The sequence below is a fragment of the Aulonocara stuartgranti genome, assembly GCF_965226115.1.
Source record: "Aulonocara stuartgranti genome assembly, chromosome: 19".
In the NCBI taxonomy this organism is placed as follows: domain Eukaryota; kingdom Metazoa; phylum Chordata; class Actinopteri; order Cichliformes; family Cichlidae; genus Aulonocara; species Aulonocara stuartgranti.
In genome coordinates this window covers 8,546,162-8,568,039 of record NC_138955.1, presented here as the reverse complement: position 1 = coordinate 8,568,039, position 21,878 = coordinate 8,546,162, and the positions used below count along the sequence as shown (strand labels likewise).

The following is a 21,878-nucleotide window of genomic DNA, read 5'->3' as shown; positions in this document are numbered from 1 at the left end:
TGGACTGTCTGTGACCGCAAAAGCGCTGGTTAAGGTTTGCTTGCACATCTGTACGTGTGAGCTTATAATGTGTGCTTTATATCGGAGGGGGCTGTGTCTGCACCGCCCCATCGGTGTGTGCGAGTAGACAGCGTCAAGCTCATCCTACCCCCGGACTGGTCCTCTCGCAACCCCACGCAGGATACTCACATCCTCACACGTGCACACATACACACACATATATCTACACACATACGCTGATACACAAACCAGGCAGACCTGGAAAACCGGGGCGCTTCAATTAGCGTTCCTCCGACGGATCCCTGGCGTGGACATTTTTCATTTTTTTCCTCTCAGCCTCCGTGGAATTTTCTCATGTGTGGTTTTCTTTGCGCATAGAGCGTGGACGCAGCTGAGGTGTGTTTGAGAAATTGGGCTATTTCGGAGGTCATAGAATAAACGCTCGTTGAATGGGAAACACCAACACAGAGGCACTGCTACCTTTCCCTCATCTCGACAAACAGGCTCACTCTTCAGTTGGTGAGATTTGCGCACCCGAGACCGGAGCCGGTGTCTGCGCTCTGCCGGGCCGGGCGCGAGTCGTCAGGGAGGAGTAGGCAGGATGGAGGCGTTTTTTGCAGAGGTAAGGCCACTGAGAATCTGTGTCACGGTTACGGAGATAAACATGAATGACATTAATGGCGTGATGATGCCTGGATTTACACCGCTGCATGTCTATACTGCAAGATACGGTTTCATTTTGATTCACGTCAATTATGGCAGGTGCCGCTTTGCTTCCGTCGAGCAGAAGCATCCTCACCGTCCGCCCCCCCAAAACCCAGAGGAAGGCCTGGTCCCACTATATGTTATAGTCTTCATGTATCTGGGGGAAAAACACCGTTTGTTTCATTATCACTGCAGAGGATCAGGGCCTGACTACCGGCTTGGTGAATTAATTCAGAGCAGAGCCGCAGAAAAATTGGCCAAACGGGAGCTGACATGGGCTTTTGCATCCATAAGGATGACTGCCGGATTAAAGCCAATCTGTTAAGGGAGGGTAAACCGTGTTGGCCTTCAGCAACAGCCCTACCACGGCATGCTGCCGCGAACAGACCCACTCTGTGTGTGTGTGTGTGTGTATGTTTTTTTTTTTTTAAATTGCGCTGTGAATGGGATAGAGATCGGATCCATGGCAGGGTTTGGGCCGGTAGAGGAAGGTAAAAGAGGAGGGAGGAGGAGCAGTGCAAGGGATATGTCTGTGTGTGTGTTTGTGTGTATGTGAGACCGAATAGGTGAAGCAGGAGGGAGATAAATTAACTGCCCTTGTAATTGAAAATTAAGTAAAACATTGGTTATTAATCAATCTCCCACTCTCCCACTAAGATGACAAAACCAGTCTCATTTTCCTCTAATCTGATCCAGAGTTGTAAGCATTTTAGGCTGTCATTGTCTGTTGCTTTATTTTCTTTCCTTATAGGTCCTTTGCCGTACATGTTCACACCCTAATCAGGAGATACAAGCTTCCTACCAGTCCCTGTCTTCATTTGTGTCTTGTTCCTCAGACCCCCCATTTAGTGGCTCAGGCACCCAAACAGTCTCGTCCACTGACTCCGATGCCAGTATCCATCCTCTCCAAGCTACTTATCCTCCCCCCATCTTAAGTTAATCTGATATGGGTTTAAATGCCTCTCACATTGGCAGTGATGTCATGCAATTTATTAGTGTGTGTGTATCCATGTGCTAGTGGTTGTGAGGGTATATGTTTGGGCACCAGAGCTATGAGAATCACTGCTGATCATACTTCTTCTCAAACTGCATGACATAACCACCATAAGCCCACAGATTACCACACAACTACACCAAAACACAAAAACCAACACTCCCGCTTCATTTCCCATCAGTTTGTCTGTAATATATTGATCATAGCATTGATTCACAGACCACCATAAAGCAGCCCCACACTGCACAGACTATGAAAGGCTGCATTAGATCTGAAAATGGAGTGACTTATTGAGTTACGAGGCCCTGCAGACATGCATAAGCTGCTACCCAGAAACATGACTTCATGCAGTAGTCGGGTGCTGAGTAATCAATCCTTCTGGGAGGTGTCTGTCCAGCATCCACTTAGTTTCTTTCCTCTTCTGCTTTCATTGCTCCATCCTGTACCCCTGCATTCCTCCATTTGGATCGCTGAAGAAAAAAAAGAGTGAACAACTGACCGCTCTGTCTCTGTCTCTCTCAACCCAGGCAGAAAATGTGATGGCCATCCAGCCAAGCATGAAATATCAGGTGGTATTAGACTACTGTATAATCCCCGCATAATCATACTGGCCTGGTTAGTAGTCAATTATGGCAGTTGTGGTGACTTTATGCACTCTTAATATGAAAAGAACCCAATCACTTCCTTGTTATGGTGGCTGAAAAAAAACAAATTGTTACTCCTGGTGCAGATTCCATCTGGTATTTTGAGTGTTTTTTAAATTTAAAAAGTGCTTCTTAAGTTCTTATATACTCTTAGCTAGTTTCAAACAAGTTATTTCCTAAACTGGGTTAAAATTTTAAAAACTTTTAAAAATGTCTTAGCTTCAGTTCTGTTGTTTATATGTAAACCTGACTGGGCTTTACAGAAGCTGGAAGTTTTGGAGCACAATCAGCAAACATTTTAAGTGCTTTGTCTTTAATAGATTCTATACATACAGTTTTATGTTTTATCAGTTTTATCAAAAATAATTTTCCCTGGAGCTGCTTCATGATGACTGCTGAGTACTTTGCTGTCAGCACTTGAGTATCTAAATTTGAGTATCTAAATGTGCTTATGAGTGAGTTGGGTGACATTTGTTTTCAGAGGTGATAGTTTGCGTTCGTGTCAGTGCACGTGTAGTAGATTTGAACGGGTGTAAAGCTGAAATGAACCAATAACTGTGAGATAGGCATGTGCGAATAGACAAGGAACAGCTTTGGTGCCATTTGTTTTTATCCAGTTTGATATTCACTAAAGACCCTTCTGTTTCTGTCTCGCTTGCTTGTCCGTGTAACTGAATAAACAGTAAATCTTTATTTACTACCTTTCAATTTGTTGAGTGGTCGCTGTATCCTGTACCGAGAGTAGCTGAGGAGCAATAAAAGGTTTCTCACACTATGAGGGTGATTATAAAAATGTAATATTCAGTGTGCATTCTCCATGGCAATTTGCACATATGCAGTGAAACATTCATGGAAGCATTTTTATGCAGCTTGAACAGCATAAAGTGTCTTCTAATTGCAGAAAAAGAAAAATCGGTCCTTTTTCTTTCGTGCAATGGGTGTTCATGGAAAAAACCTTAGGGTAAATTAAGCAGAGCCCATGCCAATCCATTGTGGTACAAATTATGCCGGATTTGGTATGAAGTGCATACTGCAGGAATCTGGTTCAGTGGAGGTAAGGGAACAGTCACTGGAGATGTGTGACCTATATTCAGCAGCTCCAAACACATTTGTTCTGCTTTGGAGCTGCATCAGTTTTGCTTCCCTCTCTCTCTCTCTCTCTCTCTTCTTTTCCCTTCCCTCTGATGCTCTCTCTCTCCCTGCGGCCACTCTCTTGGTGCTTCTCCATCTCGCTCAACCAACCGCTTTAAGAGCTGCTCAGTCAGCCTCCCTCCCCCTTCTGGCAGCTCTGTCTTTCTCTATTCTCTCCTCTCTGTTTCCACTTTATCTTTTTTTCTCCTTTAAATCACTTCTTTTTTTTGTTTTTTGTTTCCGCCCCCCAGCATGTGTAGGTGAAACAGCTCTGCCTCATCTAAAATAAAGCTATGTTACAAGATATGAATTTAATTACATTTCCCATGATGCTATGGTAGTATACAACTATCAAATGTCACAATTTTCTGGGTAACAATAAATGAAACATAGCATATTTCATAATTTCTATTGTATTTTGTCTTTCCTGATTTAAAAGTCTTTAATTATATTTATGGGCTTCTGGACTAGACTGTGCCCAATTTGATTGATTGGACTAATGGTCCTAAACCAACAGAGCAGTTCGATTTCTAAACCAAATGAATTTGTCTGGTTTGTCCAGTGTCAAAAAACATTCTAATGCTATTACGATAAACTCAGATATCAGATATCATACATATTAAGTTGTAATTAAATTGGCAAAAATCTGAACCATTTCCACAACCATTAATCATTATTAAAACAGCCATGAAGTAAACCATGGAGCCAGTGTACTCTCTGTACTGGACATTTGGTGTTAAATCTTTGCCAAATCAAACATGCGGATCGTTGAGAATGAGATTTCTTATGCTGTTGTTGAGTGAAAACAAAGGAAGAGGAGTGGGGGTAGGCACGTTTAGAGGCAGCGACAGAGAAGGGAAGGTAGTATGGTGGCTATAGAGAAGAGTTTTAAATGTAGGGACTGTGACTGGTAATGCCATTGAGGCAGGAGGAAAGAAAAAGGAAGATTACATACAAGGTTTATGGATATAGTGAAGGAGGACATGCAGATCGTTGATGTGTCAGAAGAAGATGCAAGGGAGAGGATAAGATGAAGGAAGATCATCTGTTGTGGTGACCCCTAATGAGCAGAGGAATGAAGAAGAAAAAAAACATTAGGCATGATTAAAAATCCCCACAGGCCATTGGCAGTGTTTTGCAATTTTTTACTATAGGGATCTAGATATGCAGGGTTTAGTCCTCTGACCATGGTTCACCTCTAGAAATGTCATGAAAATTGCTCATTTAGATTTTGCATACTCCTGATGACAAGTTGCAAAAATTCTGCACTGAAAGCAAATTATCCCTTGATAGAGATCTGCACCAAGAGGTCTTCTTTCAACCCTGCTAAGCTTCTTCATTGCTGAAATTTGGTAGTTTTTGTGTAATCATGGTGGCAGATTGACAGACAAACAACAATAAAAATAACAATAAAACACAAGCTTTAGCACAGACGAAGGATATTTAAGACAAGTTAAAAACAGTTAAAAAAAATTAAACAAAACTGTGAGAACAGTATTAACATTTACTGTGTTCTTTGGTAACAGCCTAGTCCTTCATCAAGTTTTCTAAAATTTGACTTAGTTTTTGCTTAACAAACAAACAAACTGTGCTGAAAACATTCAAATCAGATCGCAACCCCCTTCACCTGGACATCAACTCCCAGCATCTACCAGTGCCTAGAGGAGAAAGGCTGTTTCCATGGTATCCTGTTTCCACACTGTTGCCGTGGAGTCCTGTTGCCAGGGTGTTAGTGGGGGTGTGACTGTAGTTTAATCCAAGATGTGAGAGAATGTGATAATTAGCACAGAGCTCAAAGAGGATTTGTACTTTACATACACACACACTTGCTCCTGGTTTGTAATTTAACAGCAGACCTTGATCCAGTTTACCTTCGGAAAATCATGTTTGTTTTGGAATTAAGCTGTCCAAGGCTTCAGATATTCCTAAAATAACAGCTATGCAGCCAAGCAGGAAATAAAGGGCACTTATGTTCTTAAAACTCGTTGCATTTCTGCTGTCCAGTAGTTATATGGACTGCAGGTTAAATCCATGACGTAAAGATCTTTCTGCATAAGTGCCTTTGCCATCCTAGTTGGATGGACACAGGGGGATAGAAATCAAGCACTTTGTTAATTGTAAAAAGTTTTGAAAAGGAATCACGTAGAGGTAATTTCTAAACCATACTTTAAAAAATCCCAGGCAACTATGGGAATGTTGGTTTCTTTCTTTTTTCCCTGTAAGATTGTTTTGAAATTAGCAGCCACCCATGTGTTCCGATCATCCAAGATTCCCCAGAAAAAAGTAGTTCTATAAAGATACATACATATACACTACATTAAAAACACAGGCATCCTGGTACATACATATAATGGGAAAACACTGAATGATGAAGTGTTTTCCATTGGTGGAGATGATGTTAGTAACCAGGACTGATGTTGTTATACATAGATCTGTCATAGTTAAAATGGTTTCTAATGCCCAAGCGATTTAAGATTTTTAAGACCAATGCTGATACTGATATTTGGTGATTTAAAAATCTGATATTCTGGTATTTTGGCCACTATGTTTTTCTTTCAGCTGCACAAAACCTAAACAGATTTCTGTAACCTTTGTTATGTGTGGTAATTCTTTGAGTTATTTATGCTCTGCTCAGATCAGTTATGTTTGTCAGTTGTTGTCTTTGTGCCGTTCCAAATGCATGTTGGCATCAGGCAAGTGGACAGACTATGCAATGTTAATCCTCTTAACAACATTAAAGGGTGTTTCTCACCTGTCTTATTTATTGTTTGTATTTTCATTTGTTAGCTGTTACAAATGCCAACACTAATAGAGCTAATACACTTATATTAGCTAATATTGTAAAAGTTATCAGTCTTGTGATACATTGACCTGGCTCTAATGGTTTCATTGCTCATTATCCTCAAGGTGCCAACATAGGTATCCAACAATTGCTAAAGAGCACTGGTAACAAAAGATGGCAGAGACTACAGAATGTAGACCGCTGACATATTCTGTTCTCAACTGCATAGAAAATATGGATTTTTCAAGATTTTCATTAAAAAGCAAAAAGAATGAATCAAGACACCTGAGTGATCAGAGACTACATTTGAACATACAAGCTTCTAGATAAAGAGGAGGGAATTCTTCAATTCTTTGCAAGAGTAACTGTGACCACCCCACATGAGTGGTCACATGGGGTTAAGTTTGACCACTCATGTAACAATTTGTTACCTTATGCTATATGGTTTCCTCCAAGGATCGATTCTTGGACCCTTTTTTCATTTGAACATGCTTTCTCAAAGTGAAATCTTTTAAAAGCACCTGGAGACTCATAATATCTATGCAGATGACACCCATATTTCTTTAGCTCTCTTCCAAAAAAACCTTTGTAGATATTGATTATGTTTGTGTCTTGAAAACTCCCCTAAAAAGGGTTTTTGGCGACAACTGATATCCCAAACTTTCTCATTGAACCTTCCAATTTCAATTTAAAAAGTGTTAGTTTTAAGCTTTGTTTCCTACAAATAATAAAAAGGATAAAAATAAATAAATAAAAATAATTATAATTATAATAATGATGCCCCTGCAACATTTCAAAAAATGACCTGGAGTCATTTTATAAAACCTAAATTAAAAGACACTCATGGTATATGACTATGGATAAATTAATATGCTCTTAATGTTTTTTGCTGTGATCATGTTTCCATTTACGCTCAGATGTTTATTTATACCTGCAGTGTTGAATCTGCACTGCAATCCCTTTTAACGGCAGATGTACAGGCCAGTGACACCCACTAGCCCACATGCACATAAGGATACACACAGACACACCAACATGCACAGACCGCACGGATAAACACATGCTGTTGCTCTCCTTCCAGCAGCCATAATCTGCTAAAAGCCTCGCTGTCCTGATTGTATTATCACCTTTAATGGAATATTACTGACACAGTTTAGGTCTCCAACACAGGCAGCGCTACGCTAAGACGACAGATCAGAATGCTTTTTGCAAGGAAAAAGGCAAAGGAAGCTGTCTCTCCAGTTCACATACAAATTTACTACATATTTGTGATAATCCTACTTGTTGTGTTTACATACACTGCTAAGATGGTGAAGGGTTGCTTACAAGGGGGACTGAATATGAACATATACTCAGTTACCAGTAGGGGGCTCTGTGACTAAGGATGATGGAAGGAGAGAAGAAGTGAAGTGTATGGTGAGATGTAAAATGGCGAGCTACTGCTGAATATATACGTTCCATTACAAACCAAGCCGTCTCCGTTCTTCTGTCGAAACACCACAAATTGGCGACGAGGATGAGCGCATCAGTTCCGAGTCCACCATCTTTTCTTCCACATGTGGGTGAGCCGCCGATTCCATTTACTACATGGCGGAAAATATTCGACAATTACATGCTAGTAATCAATGCCACGGGAGACGCATGGCCGGATGCTAGGAAACGCGCTGTTTTGCTACACTGCTTGGGCCCGGAGGGACAGCGGTTATTCTACACGTTACCGGAGCAAGGTGATACATATGCTGACGCCATGAGCACACTGGAGAAGCACTTTGTGCCGAAAGTGAATGTCGTGGCGTGCCGTCATACATTCAGACAGCGTATGCAACGAGCGGATGAGACTGTTTCTCAGTATGTGGTGGCTCTGAGAGCATTAGCTTCATCTTGTAACTTTGGACAAATGGAAAGTGAAATGATAAGAGATCAGTTGATCTCCAATGCTCATCTCAGCGCTGTGAAAGACAAACTGTTACTGGAGGATGAACTCACACTGGATAAGGCTCTAACTATTGCGAGCCAGGTAGAAGCAGCAGTCAAAAACGCTACTCTACTCTCCACACCCGGCTCGTGTCCGACCGCGCCTGTTCAGACAGTCGACGCGGCAAATTCCCACTCTCACCAGAGGAGAGGACCTCGCCCCGCTAAAGGCTGCACTCCAGACCAACGCAAACGGGGAGGTTCAAAGCAGCAGCAGCGGAAGTGCTTCAGGTGTGGTTCTCACAAGCACTTAGCTAATGATAAAAACTGCCCGGCTGCTTCTTCAAAATGCAATAACTGCGGGAAAAAGGGACATTTTGCCAAGGTATGTAAGTCGTCAGTCAGTGAAGTGAGAGAAGTAGTGGTTCCAGAATTGGCAGTACTGTGCGTGCAAGATGCTAAAATGATGGCAGCTATTCAAGATAAGCTTACCTGCACTGTCGACATTGAAACTGTACAAGGTGGCTCTAAGACAGTAGAGCTGATAGTAGACACTGGAGCTTCTGTGTCTATTCTGCCAGAAACTATCTACAGACAGTATTTTGCAGACTGTTCACTGGTGCGACCTAAAGTCAAACTAGTTACTTATGCTAAAGATGAGTTGGCTGTGATGGGTTGTCTGCCTGCATCAGTTGCACTGCATGCACAGAATGAAAAAGTTCCTGCTTCCTTCTACATTGTCAAAGCTGGTTCCCCGCTATTAGGCCTCGACCTCATTAGAGCACTGAACGTCTGCATCGTCGGAGGCAAAGTGGACCGTATTCAGGATGAAACTGCAGATGAGCCGGATTCGTCTAACCAGAAGTCTGCTGTGTACAATGTTGATCCTATTCCACCAGCTCAACTTGGATGTGTTAAAGGGTTCATCCATAAAGTACAGGTAAACAACAATGTGCGGCCTGTACGCCAAAAGCTGAGACGCCTGCCATTAAGTGTACGTACAGAGGTGTCAGCAGAACTCTCTCGCTTACTCAAAGCTGGCATAATTGAAAGGATCGATGCAGCTGAGTGGGTGAGTCCTTTGGTCGTGGCCAGAAAGCGAAAAAAGGAGTTGAGACTGTGTGTTGACCTTCGTGAACCCAATAAGAGCATTATTGCTGACTGCCATCCTCTTCCTCATATGGAGGATCTGTTTTCTGACTTGGCAGGTGCCACTCACTACAGCCAGATTGACCTCAGCTCAGCATACCACCAATTACCTTTGCATCCGGAGAGCCGCAAGCTGACTGCTTTCATCACTCATGAGGGACTGTTCCAGTTCACACGTGTCCCATTTGGCCTAGCATCAGCACCTTCGGCGTTCCAGAAAATGATGCAAACGGTCCTGAAAGATCTGCCTGGTGTTCGCAACTACTTGGATGACATCATCGTCTACGGAACATCAAAGGAGGTGCATGATACACGCCTGCAAGCTGTTCTCCAACGTCTCAGAGATGTCGGCCTGCAGATTAATGCTGGGAAAAGTTCCTTCTGCCAGTCACACATCACATTCCTGGGCCATGTAATCTCAAAGGAAGGCCTACGTCCAAGCCAACATCACCTTACTGCTATTGCTGAGGCTCCTGCTCCAAAGGATATGGCTGCATTGCGCTCGTTCCTGGGTTTGTCATCCTGGTTCAGTAAATTTATTCCAGATTATGCTACACTGGTGGAGCCACTGCGACAGTTGCTGAAAACAGACATGAAAGTCGAACTCCAGTGGAACGAGGCAGCACATGAGAGCTTCAGTAACCTGAAAAAACTCCTTCTGGAAAGTCCCGCACTTGCCGTCTATGACCCTGACTTGCCTGCTTTTATCACCCCAGACGCATCAGACTATGGGCTAGGCGCTGTGTTGACACAGTTACATCCAGATCAAGTGGAGCGGGTTGTGGCGTTCGCCTCCCGAACACTGTCTCCTGCTGAAAGAAAGTACTCCACCACAGAAAAGGAGGCGTTAGCCTGTGTCTGGGCGGTGGAAAGATGGCGTACATATGTATGGGGCCGCAGATTCACACTTCGTACTGACCACCAAGCTCTTACTACCCTTCTCAGCACCAAAGGTATGAACAGAGCGGGCATGAGAATCGCACGATGGTCTGCAAGGCTGATGTGTTTTCAGTATGATGTGCAGTACCGTCCTGGTGTTCAGAATGTCATCGCAGACTGCCTCTCACGGGTTCCCCTGATGTACTCCAGCACTGACATTGATGCTGAAAAAGACCTTCTCTGGGAGATAGCTGAAGTTTCTCCTCTCTTGACAGCGACACCGTTGACGGATTTTAAAGCTGAATGTGAGGACTGCCCTGACCTTTCTCTGCTCCAACAGGTTATCCGCTCAGGCTGGCCTAAGGTGAAAAGGTCTCTCTCACCTGAGATACAGCCGTATTTCCTGGTGCGACATGAACTTGCTGTGGAATCACCGTTGGTTTTCCGGGGGACACGTCTGGTGGTCCCAAGGTCCCTGCGGGAAAAGGTGATATGCCTCGCACACGAAGGTCACCAGGGCATAGTTCGCACAAAGCAGCGGCTCAGAGAGCTTTACTGGTGGCCATGCATGGATACTCAAGTCCATGCGATTCTGTCATCGTGCTCAGTCTGTCAATTGTGTGACAAAACGGCCAAAACTGCTCCTACTCCCTTACAGCCGGTTCAGTTTCCAGATGGTCCCTTTCAGCATGTGGCCGTTGACATTGTTGGACCTTTTGACCGCGGGTCGCAGGACTGCAGGTTTGCCATCACACTGGTCGATTACTTCAGCAAATGGCCAGAAGTAGCCTTTACTTCATCAGCTACTACAGACACTGTGATTAGGTTCTTGTCTTCAGTTTTTGCACGGGAGGGAAACCCTTGTGAGCTTACCACAGATAATGGACCACAATTCACTTCATCTGCCTTTGCTGATTTCCTGACGGAAAGGGGCATCAAGCACATCAGAACAAGTGTGTATCACCCTCAAGCGAACGGGTGTGTTGAAAGATTCAACAGAGTGCTGAAGGACTGTGTTCAGGCTGCACAGGTGTCCCAGAAGCTGTGGAAGCCCGCCGTGACAGAGATGCTACAGAATTACCGTGCTACAGCTCATGCAACGACTGGAGCAGCTCCGTTCCAGCTTCTCAGAGGGAGACCCATGAGAACAAAGCTAAATGTCCTGCCGTTTCCCAAAGACACAGGACAGTATGACCAATGCAGGGCCAGAGTCTCTCACCAGCAACGTAAGAGTAAACGCTACACTGATGCAAAGAGAGGGGCAAAACCTCCCCAGCTTGTGGTCGGTGACAGGGTGCGGATACGTAAACCTTTCCGAGTGGGGAAGGGAGAGAGACAGTTCACTGATCCACTGTCAGTGCAGCAACAGACTGGACTGAGCACCTTCATCTTGAGTGATGGAAAGAGATGGAATGCAGCCCGTCTCTCACTCTGCCGCGCAGAGAATGCTGAGCCGTTGCAGGCTGGTGACGAGGTTGAAAATAACACAAGAGAAACTCCTAAAAGACCTTCTGTTCCTAACAGACCGAGACAGTTACCAGCTTGGACCAAGGATTATGTTATGAAATGAGTTTAAAAAAAAAAAAAATGAAAAGAAAAAAAAGTGAAAAAAACACGCTTGAGCTGTTGGGTGCTAATGTTAAGTTCCATACTGCTAGTTCTGAGGTCCAAGTATAATAGAGGATTGATTTACTGTGATTTATTTGTGAGTTTTGTGACTTAAGGTTGTTAAGTTACTACAGTAACCTTAACGGTACAAGTATTCATTATAAAGGACGATTTAGGCACCATAACAAGATTGTATGTTAAGATCACGGGTATAGTTCAAACACCCAGTAATGTTATAAGTGAAATAGGTATTGAAAATGCTGTCTGGTTGCAAAGTTTACTACTGATAATGTTCTGTGCAAATAGTAATGTTGCCATACTAAGTAAGTAATACTGAGGTAGTAGAATTCTGTGAGAATGAGGAGAGATGTTGTGTTTACATACACTGCTAAGATGGTGAAGGGTTGCTTACAAGGGGGACTGAATATGAACATATACTCAGTTACCAGTAGGGGGCTCTGTGACTAAGGATGATGGAAGGAGAGAAGAAGTGAAGTGTATGGTGAGATGTAAAATGGCGAACTACTGCTGAATATATACGTTCCATTACAAACCAAGCCGTCTCCGTTCTTCTGTCGAAACACCACACTACTTTCTAGGATTTTCTGCTGCTCTTTGATTTGTGCTCTCTGCCTCATATTGACAGTTCACTCGTGTGGCATTTTCATAACGTTATGGTGGAACTATAACTAACTAACTAATTATATATAGTGATACAGGGTTAATTAATTAACTGTTAATAACTTAAACTACAGTTAACTGAAGATTTGTCACATTATTTAACAAAATCACAGAGGACCAGGCCATAAGTGGTCCCTTCATCCTGGAGCCTAATAAAAATTACTACCTGATGCTTGTGATTAGAAAGGGATTGACAGTTTTTACAAACACAGATACACAACCCCCCCCCCCCAAAAAAAAAACCACGCTGGTTTTTATTTTTCTTTTTATCTGCTGCTGAGCAGTCATCTGCTCTTGGCATCATTTATTAATTCGTGTCTCGTTTCTGTCATTTTGTGTCTTCTTCAACCTCCTGTACTTGTAACCTTTTGTTACACACTTTGCTGTTTTCCTGCCCTCGTCTTCATTGTCCTCATTTTCCCCATTTGTCTGCCCTCTCTGTCTGTCTCCTCTCCTCTGTTGTCCTTTTAGTTTACACTGAGTTTGTCAGACGTGACTTTGCCCCACAGTGACTCCTCTCATTCTTTAAGCTGTCATTTATTTATGTGTAGTTTGACTTTTTATCTCACCTTTTTCTGATTGCCATTTTTTAAGTCTTGTAGCTGTTGGTCAAAGTCAAAGTCAAAGTCAAAGTCTGACTGTCAGTGTGTCCAGTTTGAACATCTACAAGAAGCAATGGAACAATTTTCAGTGTCCTGATATTCAGTTTCCTCTGAAGATGGACCAGTCCAATATTATTATAACTCGCACTTAAACTTTGTATTTTAAATTAGCTAAACATTAAATTGCTAATACCAACATGTGCCATTGTGCATGTGCATTTAGCTTAAAACAGCACAACTTCACAGATAGCCAGGGCATCAGGACCAAAAGTGTCTGTTGAGAAGGTTAGCGCGGGCTCATTAGTGTTTGTAAAACATGCACAGCTCTTGAGTATGCTTACATAAAGAATTTTATGGTGCTTTTACAAGCCAAAATCATGCATGATTTAAAATCCCCTTCCTGTGTCCCTCAGAACGTCTCCCAGCTCTGCAGCTATTTTTAGATCACTCCCTCTAAGTCCTGTTCTGACCACAAAAAATGATATAAAACCAAAACCAAAAAAGCAGCACTAATGATAGAAGAAGTCCAGAAATGCACAAAAACAATCTTTAAAGGGTGGAGTCATGAAACACGTTGTCTACAGTTGACCCTTTGTTGCTACATTGGATTCATATGAACCAGAGGGGTTTATTTCTTCGTCTCTTATCTTTCTTCTCAATGCAGCCATGACAGTCAACAGCTTCTTTTTAAGTTGATCACATATCTCAGCTCGTGTTAACCACAGAGCATAGCTTTATGTCATGACCAGTGAAAAACATTTAAGGTTTAATGAGTGATTCCATTCCTGCGGATGTTGGTCATATGTTTGCACTCAGCATTTGCTTTGGAGAGAGCTCCTCTCAGAAGGAGAGATCCTTCATCAGAGACTATCTCCATGGGAAGAGCCTTAATTATATGGCACAGGGGTCCATGTAATTGCCTGAACAGACAAAAGGGCCTCTATCAAACATACGTATAGCTGAGCGCTCATTGGATATGTCTAAATTTATACCTAAATGTCTGACTTTAATCTCTAAATTGTGACTTTTCTCAGAAGAGGATTAAGGCCAGAATTCTGATAAGAATAATTCACAATTTGTAAAAGTGTTGAGTTCAATCAATCAGTTGTGAATAAAAAAAAAAAGAAGATTTGGGGCTCACAGAAGAAAAAAACACACTCATGCATTAGCCATCATCATCATCATCATCATCATCATACATATCCTGGCTGTACTTGAAATTATGCTGCTGTATTTCTGTCACAGCATTCTACGGGAAAGATGTCTCGCTATTGTTTTAGCATTTCTTGTTGGTTATAGAGTCGGATGTAAGACTTGAGGTCAGAGGTCATCTCTGAGGGTAAAGTGACAATAGACGCTTAATGGAGCTTGACGAAAGGGTAATGGGGCGGAGCCTGGGGCCTGTTTGACTGTGGTTTGGTTTGAATTTCATGGAGCAGAGAAACAATGCGAAGCATAGTGTTAAAGGCGATGTTACAGCCATAGATATTAGGCCACAGAAAGGTTTGGTGTTTGTTGTCATGCATGGCTATTTCTGTCTGTCTGGGGCAGTAATAGATGGGAGGAGGGGAGGAGGACACAAACAGGAGGAGGAGAGGATGAGTCTGAGTGGAGGCTTTGGTGCTGGCAGGTCATTTATAACCCTCTGTCTCCCCTTAGTTTGACCATGAGATTGCATATCGATCTGGGACTGGAGACCAATTTGCTTAAAGAGGAGACAGAGAGAGAGAGTCAGAAAGCAGAAACATTCATTGCTTTCTGGTTCACATAAGGTGAGTTTATGTCTGTATGAGATATAAACTTGCTGTCTTATTTAATGAATCATTTCAATGTAAGCAGCTATCTCCTGGAAGTTTTCAGTCTTTTGAATATGTGGCTTTACAGCTGAAGGCCCCATCCAAAGTTGTGTTTCTTAATGTTTACAGGCCTCCCAAATACTGCACTTTTTTACTTTTTTAATGACCTCAGTGAACTGCTGTCTGTGATCTGTGTTGATTTCGACTGTGTAATTATTGTTGGGGATTTTAACATCCATGTGGACAACCCTCAGGACAAAGGGACTAAAGACCTGAGTAACACTCTGGGCAACTTTGGGCTGACTCAGCATGTAACAGAGGCCACACATAATAGAGGACACACTCTTGACCTACTGATCTCCAAAGGCCTGAGCATTTCAAAGGTTACTGTGTCTGATGTGGGCCTGTCTGATCATTACTGTGTTTTCTTTGAAAGTAAAATCTCAGCCCACACAAATATATCAACAACAGTGATCACAAAACGGTGTATAACTGAACACAGTAGTGAGATCTTTAACCAGGTCTTCCCATTAACACCTGACCTGTCCAGAGGGTCAGTCAATGAGCTCGTCAATAGCTTCAATGCTAACATGTTAAATGTAATGGACACTATTGCTCCCATTAAGGTGAAGGTTATCTCTGGAAGGAAAAAGTCTCCATGGAGAAACTCCACACTGGTGAAAAATGAAAAAAGAGAGTGTAGGAAAGCTGAGCGCAGATGGAGAAAAACAAACCTCCAGGTTCATTATGACATTTATAAAGAGAAACTTCACAATTATAATTTACAACTGAGGAATGCAAGGAGGTCCTACTTCTCTGACATCATCACTAAAAACAGCCATAATGCTCGGGTCTTATTTTCTACAGTTGACAGGCTAACAAACCCCCCTGTGTCAGTGGCAGCTGTACTTCATTCGACCATGGCCTGCAATGACTTTGCCAAATTCTTCACTGAAAAAATCCAAAAAATTAGACAAGCAATTGGTACATCAACAGCAGATCCAGGATATGTACTGTGTCCACCAAAAAACTGTTTAAACACCATGAAACAGTTTCAACCTATTAACAGCAAAGACCTGGAGGACATCTTAGGTCAACTGAACTCCTCCTCCTGCTGTTTAGATGTCCTGCCAACAAGTTTTTTCAAAAAGGTCTCAAAGACTTTAGAGTCAGACCTGTTACAGATCGTCAACTTTTCTTTATTATCAGGTGTGTTTCCAGAATCACTAAAAACTGCTGTAATCAAACCTATACTGAAAAAGGACAATCTTGACAAGACACAAATGAACAACTACAGGCCGATCTCAAATCTCCCGTTTTTAAGTAAGATCATTGAAAAAGCAGTTTCCCAACAGCTCAGTTACTTCTTAAAACAGAATAATTGCTACGATGCCTTCCAGTCAGGTTTTAGACAGAATCACAGCACTGAAACCGCTCTGACCAAAGTGTTCAATGACATATGTCTGAATACAGACAGTGGAAAAATGTCAGTCTTAGTTTTACTGGATCTCAGTGCAGCATTTGATACAGTTGACCACAACATATTACTCAAATGACTGGAGAACTGGACAGGTCTTTCAGGAACTGTACTAAACTGGTTCAAAACATACGTAGAAAACAGGAAATACTTTGTATCAATAGGTAACTTCACATCTGAGCAGACAAGTATCACATGTGGAGTTCCCCAAGGTTCCATCTTGGGACCCCTTCTGTTTAACATCTACATGCTCCCACTGGCACAGATTATAAACAACAACAAAATAAACTATCACAGCTATGCAGATGACACACAAATATATATCACAATGTCACCAGGAGACCGAGGCCCTGTACAGGCTCTTGGTAAATGCATTGAGGAAATCAATGACTGGTTGTGCCACAATTTTCTCCAGCTAAACAAAAACAAAACTGAGGTAATAGTCTTTGGCGCCAAAGAAAAACGATTACAGGTCACCAGAGAACTTCAATCTATACATCTAAAAACCACAAACCAGGCGAGAAATCTGGGTGTAGTGATGGATGCAGACCTAAACTTAGAAAAACACATTAAGACAATAACAAAGTCAGCTTACTATCACCTCAAGAATATATCAAGGATAAAAGATCTGATGTCTCAACAGGACCTGGAAAAACTAGTCCATGCATTCATCTTTAGTAGGCTTGATTACTGTAACAGCATCTTTACAGGTCTACCTAAAAAATCAGTCAGACAACTACAGCTCATTCAGAACTCTGCTGCTCGAGTCCTCACTAAGACCAAAAAAGTGGACCACATCAGTCCAGCTCTGAGGTCCTTACACTGGCTGCCTGTCCGTCAGAGGATAGACTTTAAAGTTCTGATGCTGGCCTATAAAGCTCTGAATGGTTTAGGACCAAAATACATCAATGACCTCCTGACCCAGTATGAACCATCCAGATCCCTCAGGTCATCTGGATCCGGTCTTTTATCAGTTCCCAGAGTCAGAACCAGACACGGAGAAGCTGCATTCAGCTTTTATGCTCCTTATATCTGGAACAAACTCCCAGAAAGCCTCAGATCAGCTGAAACACTCAGTTTATTTAAATCCAGGTTGAAGACTCACCTGTTCTCAGCTGCATTTGAATAAAGCACCAAATCCACACTTTAAGCTTAAATTTCAAAACTTACATTTAACTACTGATTTTATCTACTGTTCTGATTTTATCTGTTTTGATTTTATATACTGTTGTTTGTTTGTTTGTTAATTAGTTAGTTAGTTTATTTGCTTGTTTTAATCAATTTTAAATCATGCTTTTTATTTGTTCTTGTTTCTAATGTCTCTGTAAAGCACTTTGAATCACCTTGTTGTTGAATTGTGCTATACAAATAAACTTGCCTTGCCTTGCCTTGCCTAAACTCACCTACACAATGACTGTGCTTCAGGTCAGACGCTACAGCACCAGTATTTGAAGATTAAGTTGTCTCAAAGGCCAATTTATTAGCTAAAACATGTGGTGGAGTACCAGTGAACTGTGAGTAGGTCATCAGGTCATAATAATGTCTCAGTGCGGTGGAATCTGACAGGAAAAAAGACAGAGAGGATAAAGAGGAGCAACAAGGCCGCTATATATAGAGAGAGTTGCTGTGCAAAGAACAGTGAAGGAAACCTTTTTGCAGACTAGTGCAGAAGATCAACTATAGATGGGTTTATGTTTTGCAAAAGCCAACAGCCTTAAAGTCTGTTTTCAGATGGATTCAGTCATTTTATCCCCTAAGCCTCACCTTAAGCAACCCATTTGTGTGCATAAGTAACACACTGTATTGGTGTGTGACTGGTTTCTGCCTGGTTAGCTTCATAGCCTGAGGCATGACTGGGTTTCTGTTATTATCCGTGTGCGTGTGTGTGGCACTGAGGGATTGAAAGAACCCAAAAAGAGAGAGTGGGAGAGAGGGAAGAGGAAACAGAAAGTGATAAAGGTTGTCAGGGGATGCTTGGGGCTGTGGCACCATCTGTTGCTAAAACAATTCTTTTCCATTTGTCTTCTGCTGCTCACGCCATTCATATGCACACATCTGCTGGTCCACCGAGCCTTTTAGGACTCACGCCTCTGCTTAGGATTTAGACTGGAGCACTTATGCCACGAAACTTTGCTCTAACTACAAGAAAATTCATACATTATGGATAACACCATCACTTAAAAGGTGGACTCATCAACAAGAGTGCAGTGAATGTGATTCAAACACCCACAAACATCACCATCATTATGACTAATTTGTCAGAAAAAGTGAAAAAAAAAAACATTTCACACATTCCACATGTGAGAGCACAATGTAGAAAGAAATAGTTTAAATTAATTTCAGTGCACAAAATTCAGCTCTCTAGTGAGATTTTGTCGTTAACAAACTACAGTACTGTGTGTTTTCTCTGTTGACAGTGTAACCTTTTATTTTAACTTCCTCTGTTTTGAATTCAAACAGTTAACAGAGTGCAGAGAATAGTAGTCGTATTCAGCTGTAAGCACATTTGAAGTATTTATTGATGTAAAGTGTTTTTCATTAATAGCTTCTTGTCTGAGGATATATTTTATACTGTAGTAACACGACACCAGCCTCCAGCAGGCGCCCCGTGGTTGGAGTTATAGTCGTTAATAAAATAAGCAACGTTTTTTTATTCAAGTATTGTTTTGATTACATTTGACACCACTTCTTGGACCTGTTTTAGAGGCAGTGCTTGGGTAAACTCACAAGCGATTCAGTTTAAGCTAAACTGTACAAGTGGACGTATGGTGTGCCTCCTGTTTTTCCAGCGCTTCAGTCGCTCCATTGACTCATCTGTCCTCTGTTGCACTGTCCTTCTGTTTATGGTTTCAGGTCAGAGGTCAGTGACTGTGTGAAGGAGGGCTTTGTCTGTTTAGAAATATTTAGGAATAGTACACTTCCTCTGAACATGAATAAACTCCTTGCACAAAAAGATAAAGACACCAACTGCAAGCGCTCCTGCTTCACCATGTTAGAAATTAGGTGTGGATACTAATTGGATGGGATACTAATTCTAGCTTGAAAAACTAGCTTTAAAACAAAATGTACATACTTTATATCTGAGCAAAGCCAAACTATGCTTTGAAGTCACTCAAAGCATAAATAATTATCCACAGCTTACATCAATACAGTTTATCTAGATGAATTTTAGCCTGGCAACAAGATTTAGCGGTTACATATTTTCCTAACAAGTGAAAGATTTCCAGTTTGATTCCAAGATGCAAGAGGAGATATAAATCCTTTTGAGGTTGCATCAAGAAGGGCATCTGCTGGAAAAATCTGCCAAATCAATCATGCAGCTGTGGTGACCCCTTGTGAATAAGGGAGCTGACCAAAGTAGCTAAAAAGATGAATTATTTAAAATCTCACCTGTTTAGGGTTGCAGTTATTGGCTGCTTAACATCTGTGATTTGTGTGCTTGTTACAGGGTGCCCGCGTTTGGGTCAGGGAGAAGGAGCAGCTGCTCCCAGCCACCGTCAACTCCTGTGGAGATGGAACCCTTGTGGTCACAACAGATTATGGGGAGGTATGAAATGCACACTTTGCACGACCGTCTTTCTGATCTCTTTTGTCTTCAACACTGTGATGAGTGAGCAAAAGTCTGATTAGGACCCTCCATATACAACCATGCATTACACCGCTCATCATTGATGTGAAGGTGAAGCAGCTGTGTAGGTACATCTTCTCCTGTGCTGATCAATGCAAACTCCTGGTCATGATGTTCCACTTTCCCTGCCCCAGTTTCTTCCTCCTCCTCTTCCTCCGCCTTCTCCTCCTCATACATATTCAAAATTCATCTCTGGATCGCTGACACACATTCTGCTATCAGAGGAAAGCCAGAATAGATAGAAGGCGTTATGGGAGTGTAGATGAAAACGGTCAGATGTAAGGATGGGGTTGCCTGCGGCTGATCTAAAAAAACAAAACAAAACAAAAAAAACAACCTCAACCTTTTGATGCCACGCACACTGCCAAAATAATGGAATTGAATGTTTAAATCTCATCATAAATGTGTGTTCGTGTGTGTGTCTGCGCTCATCTAATCTGTGTTAGATCAAGGACAAGCACACATTGCTGTTTGGATTTAATATGTTTACACACACACACACACGCACACGCACACACACACACACACACGCATGCTCTCCAATTGCTCTCCATTTAAAGATGGAGGTAATAATAGATTTGTTTATTCCTTCCAAAATCAAGAGTCTTAATCCTCCTTTTCCAGCCCTACAAGAACACAGTAGATGTACAGTAAAGATGTACAATGAATTCATGCTTTTGAAGTTGTTCCACTTCTGATCCAACTACTTCAGTGTTTCTGTTCAGTGGCCCAGGAGAGACAGACAGGGATTTCCCAAAATAGAGGACCAGTTATAGGAGCAGGCATTCTCTTTGCTCTGGATTATGAATGTCCTTAACCTCCCTAAAGCCCCATCCATCTCTCTGCCCCCCTTCTCTGCTAGATGATGGTGTTTAAATGTTGACTCTGCAGGAGGTGATGAATATTTGATGGAGAATCAGCAGGATGGTGGGGTTATACCCCACAACAACAGGATCTGACCCATGAAAACAGTCCCACGGTCCCTATTCATTCATTCCCACAGCTCTGCACCGTGTTCTCCTGCTCAGAAATAAATGTTTGATTTGAATGACTGCAGAGCACAGTGAATCCTAACCTTGTTTTGAAAGTAAAGAAAATTGCAGCAGTTTGCAGGTTTATGATTTTTTTGCTATGTTATACATGCCATCAAGTTACGCTTTAACAATGAAACACTTGTTAGTTTAGTTAGTGGCATGGAACACAACCCCCCTCCACATGTGAGCCTACAGTATAAAGAAGCCTACAGGTGAGTTAGGGTTTATCTTTACACTATATGTATAAAAATATTGGACCACCTACACATTACACCTACAGGAGCAGCTAAGCCATGGAAACTGATGCCATGAAGCTTATGGAGCACAGTTTTTGTGCTGATATTAATGCCTGAGGAGGTTTGGAAGTCAACAGACAATTGATGGACTTTATGCACTGCGCACCTCAGTGACCTGTAAACTTTATGTGGTCTGCCTGTGGTTCCTTAATGCTTCCATTCTGCAATAACACAGCTTAGAGTTGATCATGGAGGATCTCTGAATATAAAGATTAAAGGGTGTGGCCCACTACTTATGTTCCTGTATATCAGGGGTCCCCAACTCCAGGCTTCGAGGGCCGGCGTCCTGCAGTTTTTAGATCTCACCCTCAAGGCCTGGAGTTGGGGCCCCCTGCTGTATATGGTCAGTGGCACTTCTCAATGCTCTTTGGTGTAAAAACTATAGCAACACTAGGTCTTTTCAACTGTTATGAAAGCTAGAAACCCCACGAAAACAAACTACAGCCGTACACTAAGCTGAAGACATAATAGCTATAAAAATCTCCTAATGCAGTAAACTCAAAGGGCTCAAATAACTCTGATGTAGGTCGACATGAAGTGTTTAATGCGAGCACTCAC

At 42.1% G+C, this 21,878-nt stretch overlaps 1 protein-coding gene and 1 long non-coding RNA gene across 2 annotated transcripts in view; one reads left to right on the top strand and one right to left on the bottom strand.

The window, feature by feature from the left end:
* The first annotated feature begins 540 nt into the window (after positions 1–540).
* myo10l1 (myosin X, like 1) overlaps positions 541–21,878 on the top strand; it is a 52,654-nt gene continuing 31,316 nt past the window's right edge. Inside the window, exons 1-2 of the mRNA XM_082515590.1 lie at positions 541–622; positions 19,811–19,909. Coding sequence (XP_082371716.1) covers positions 602–622; positions 19,811–19,909 — 120 coding nt within the window. The 5' untranslated portion in view covers positions 541–601. The remainder of the gene's footprint in view (positions 623–19,810; positions 19,910–21,878) is intronic.
* LOC309695126 lies at positions 4,088–5,173 on the bottom strand. The gene is made up of 2 exons (XR_014273042.1): positions 5,102–5,173; positions 4,088–4,534 (listed from the first exon to the last, which is right to left on the bottom strand). It is a non-coding gene; the product is annotated as an uncharacterized lncRNA (long non-coding RNA).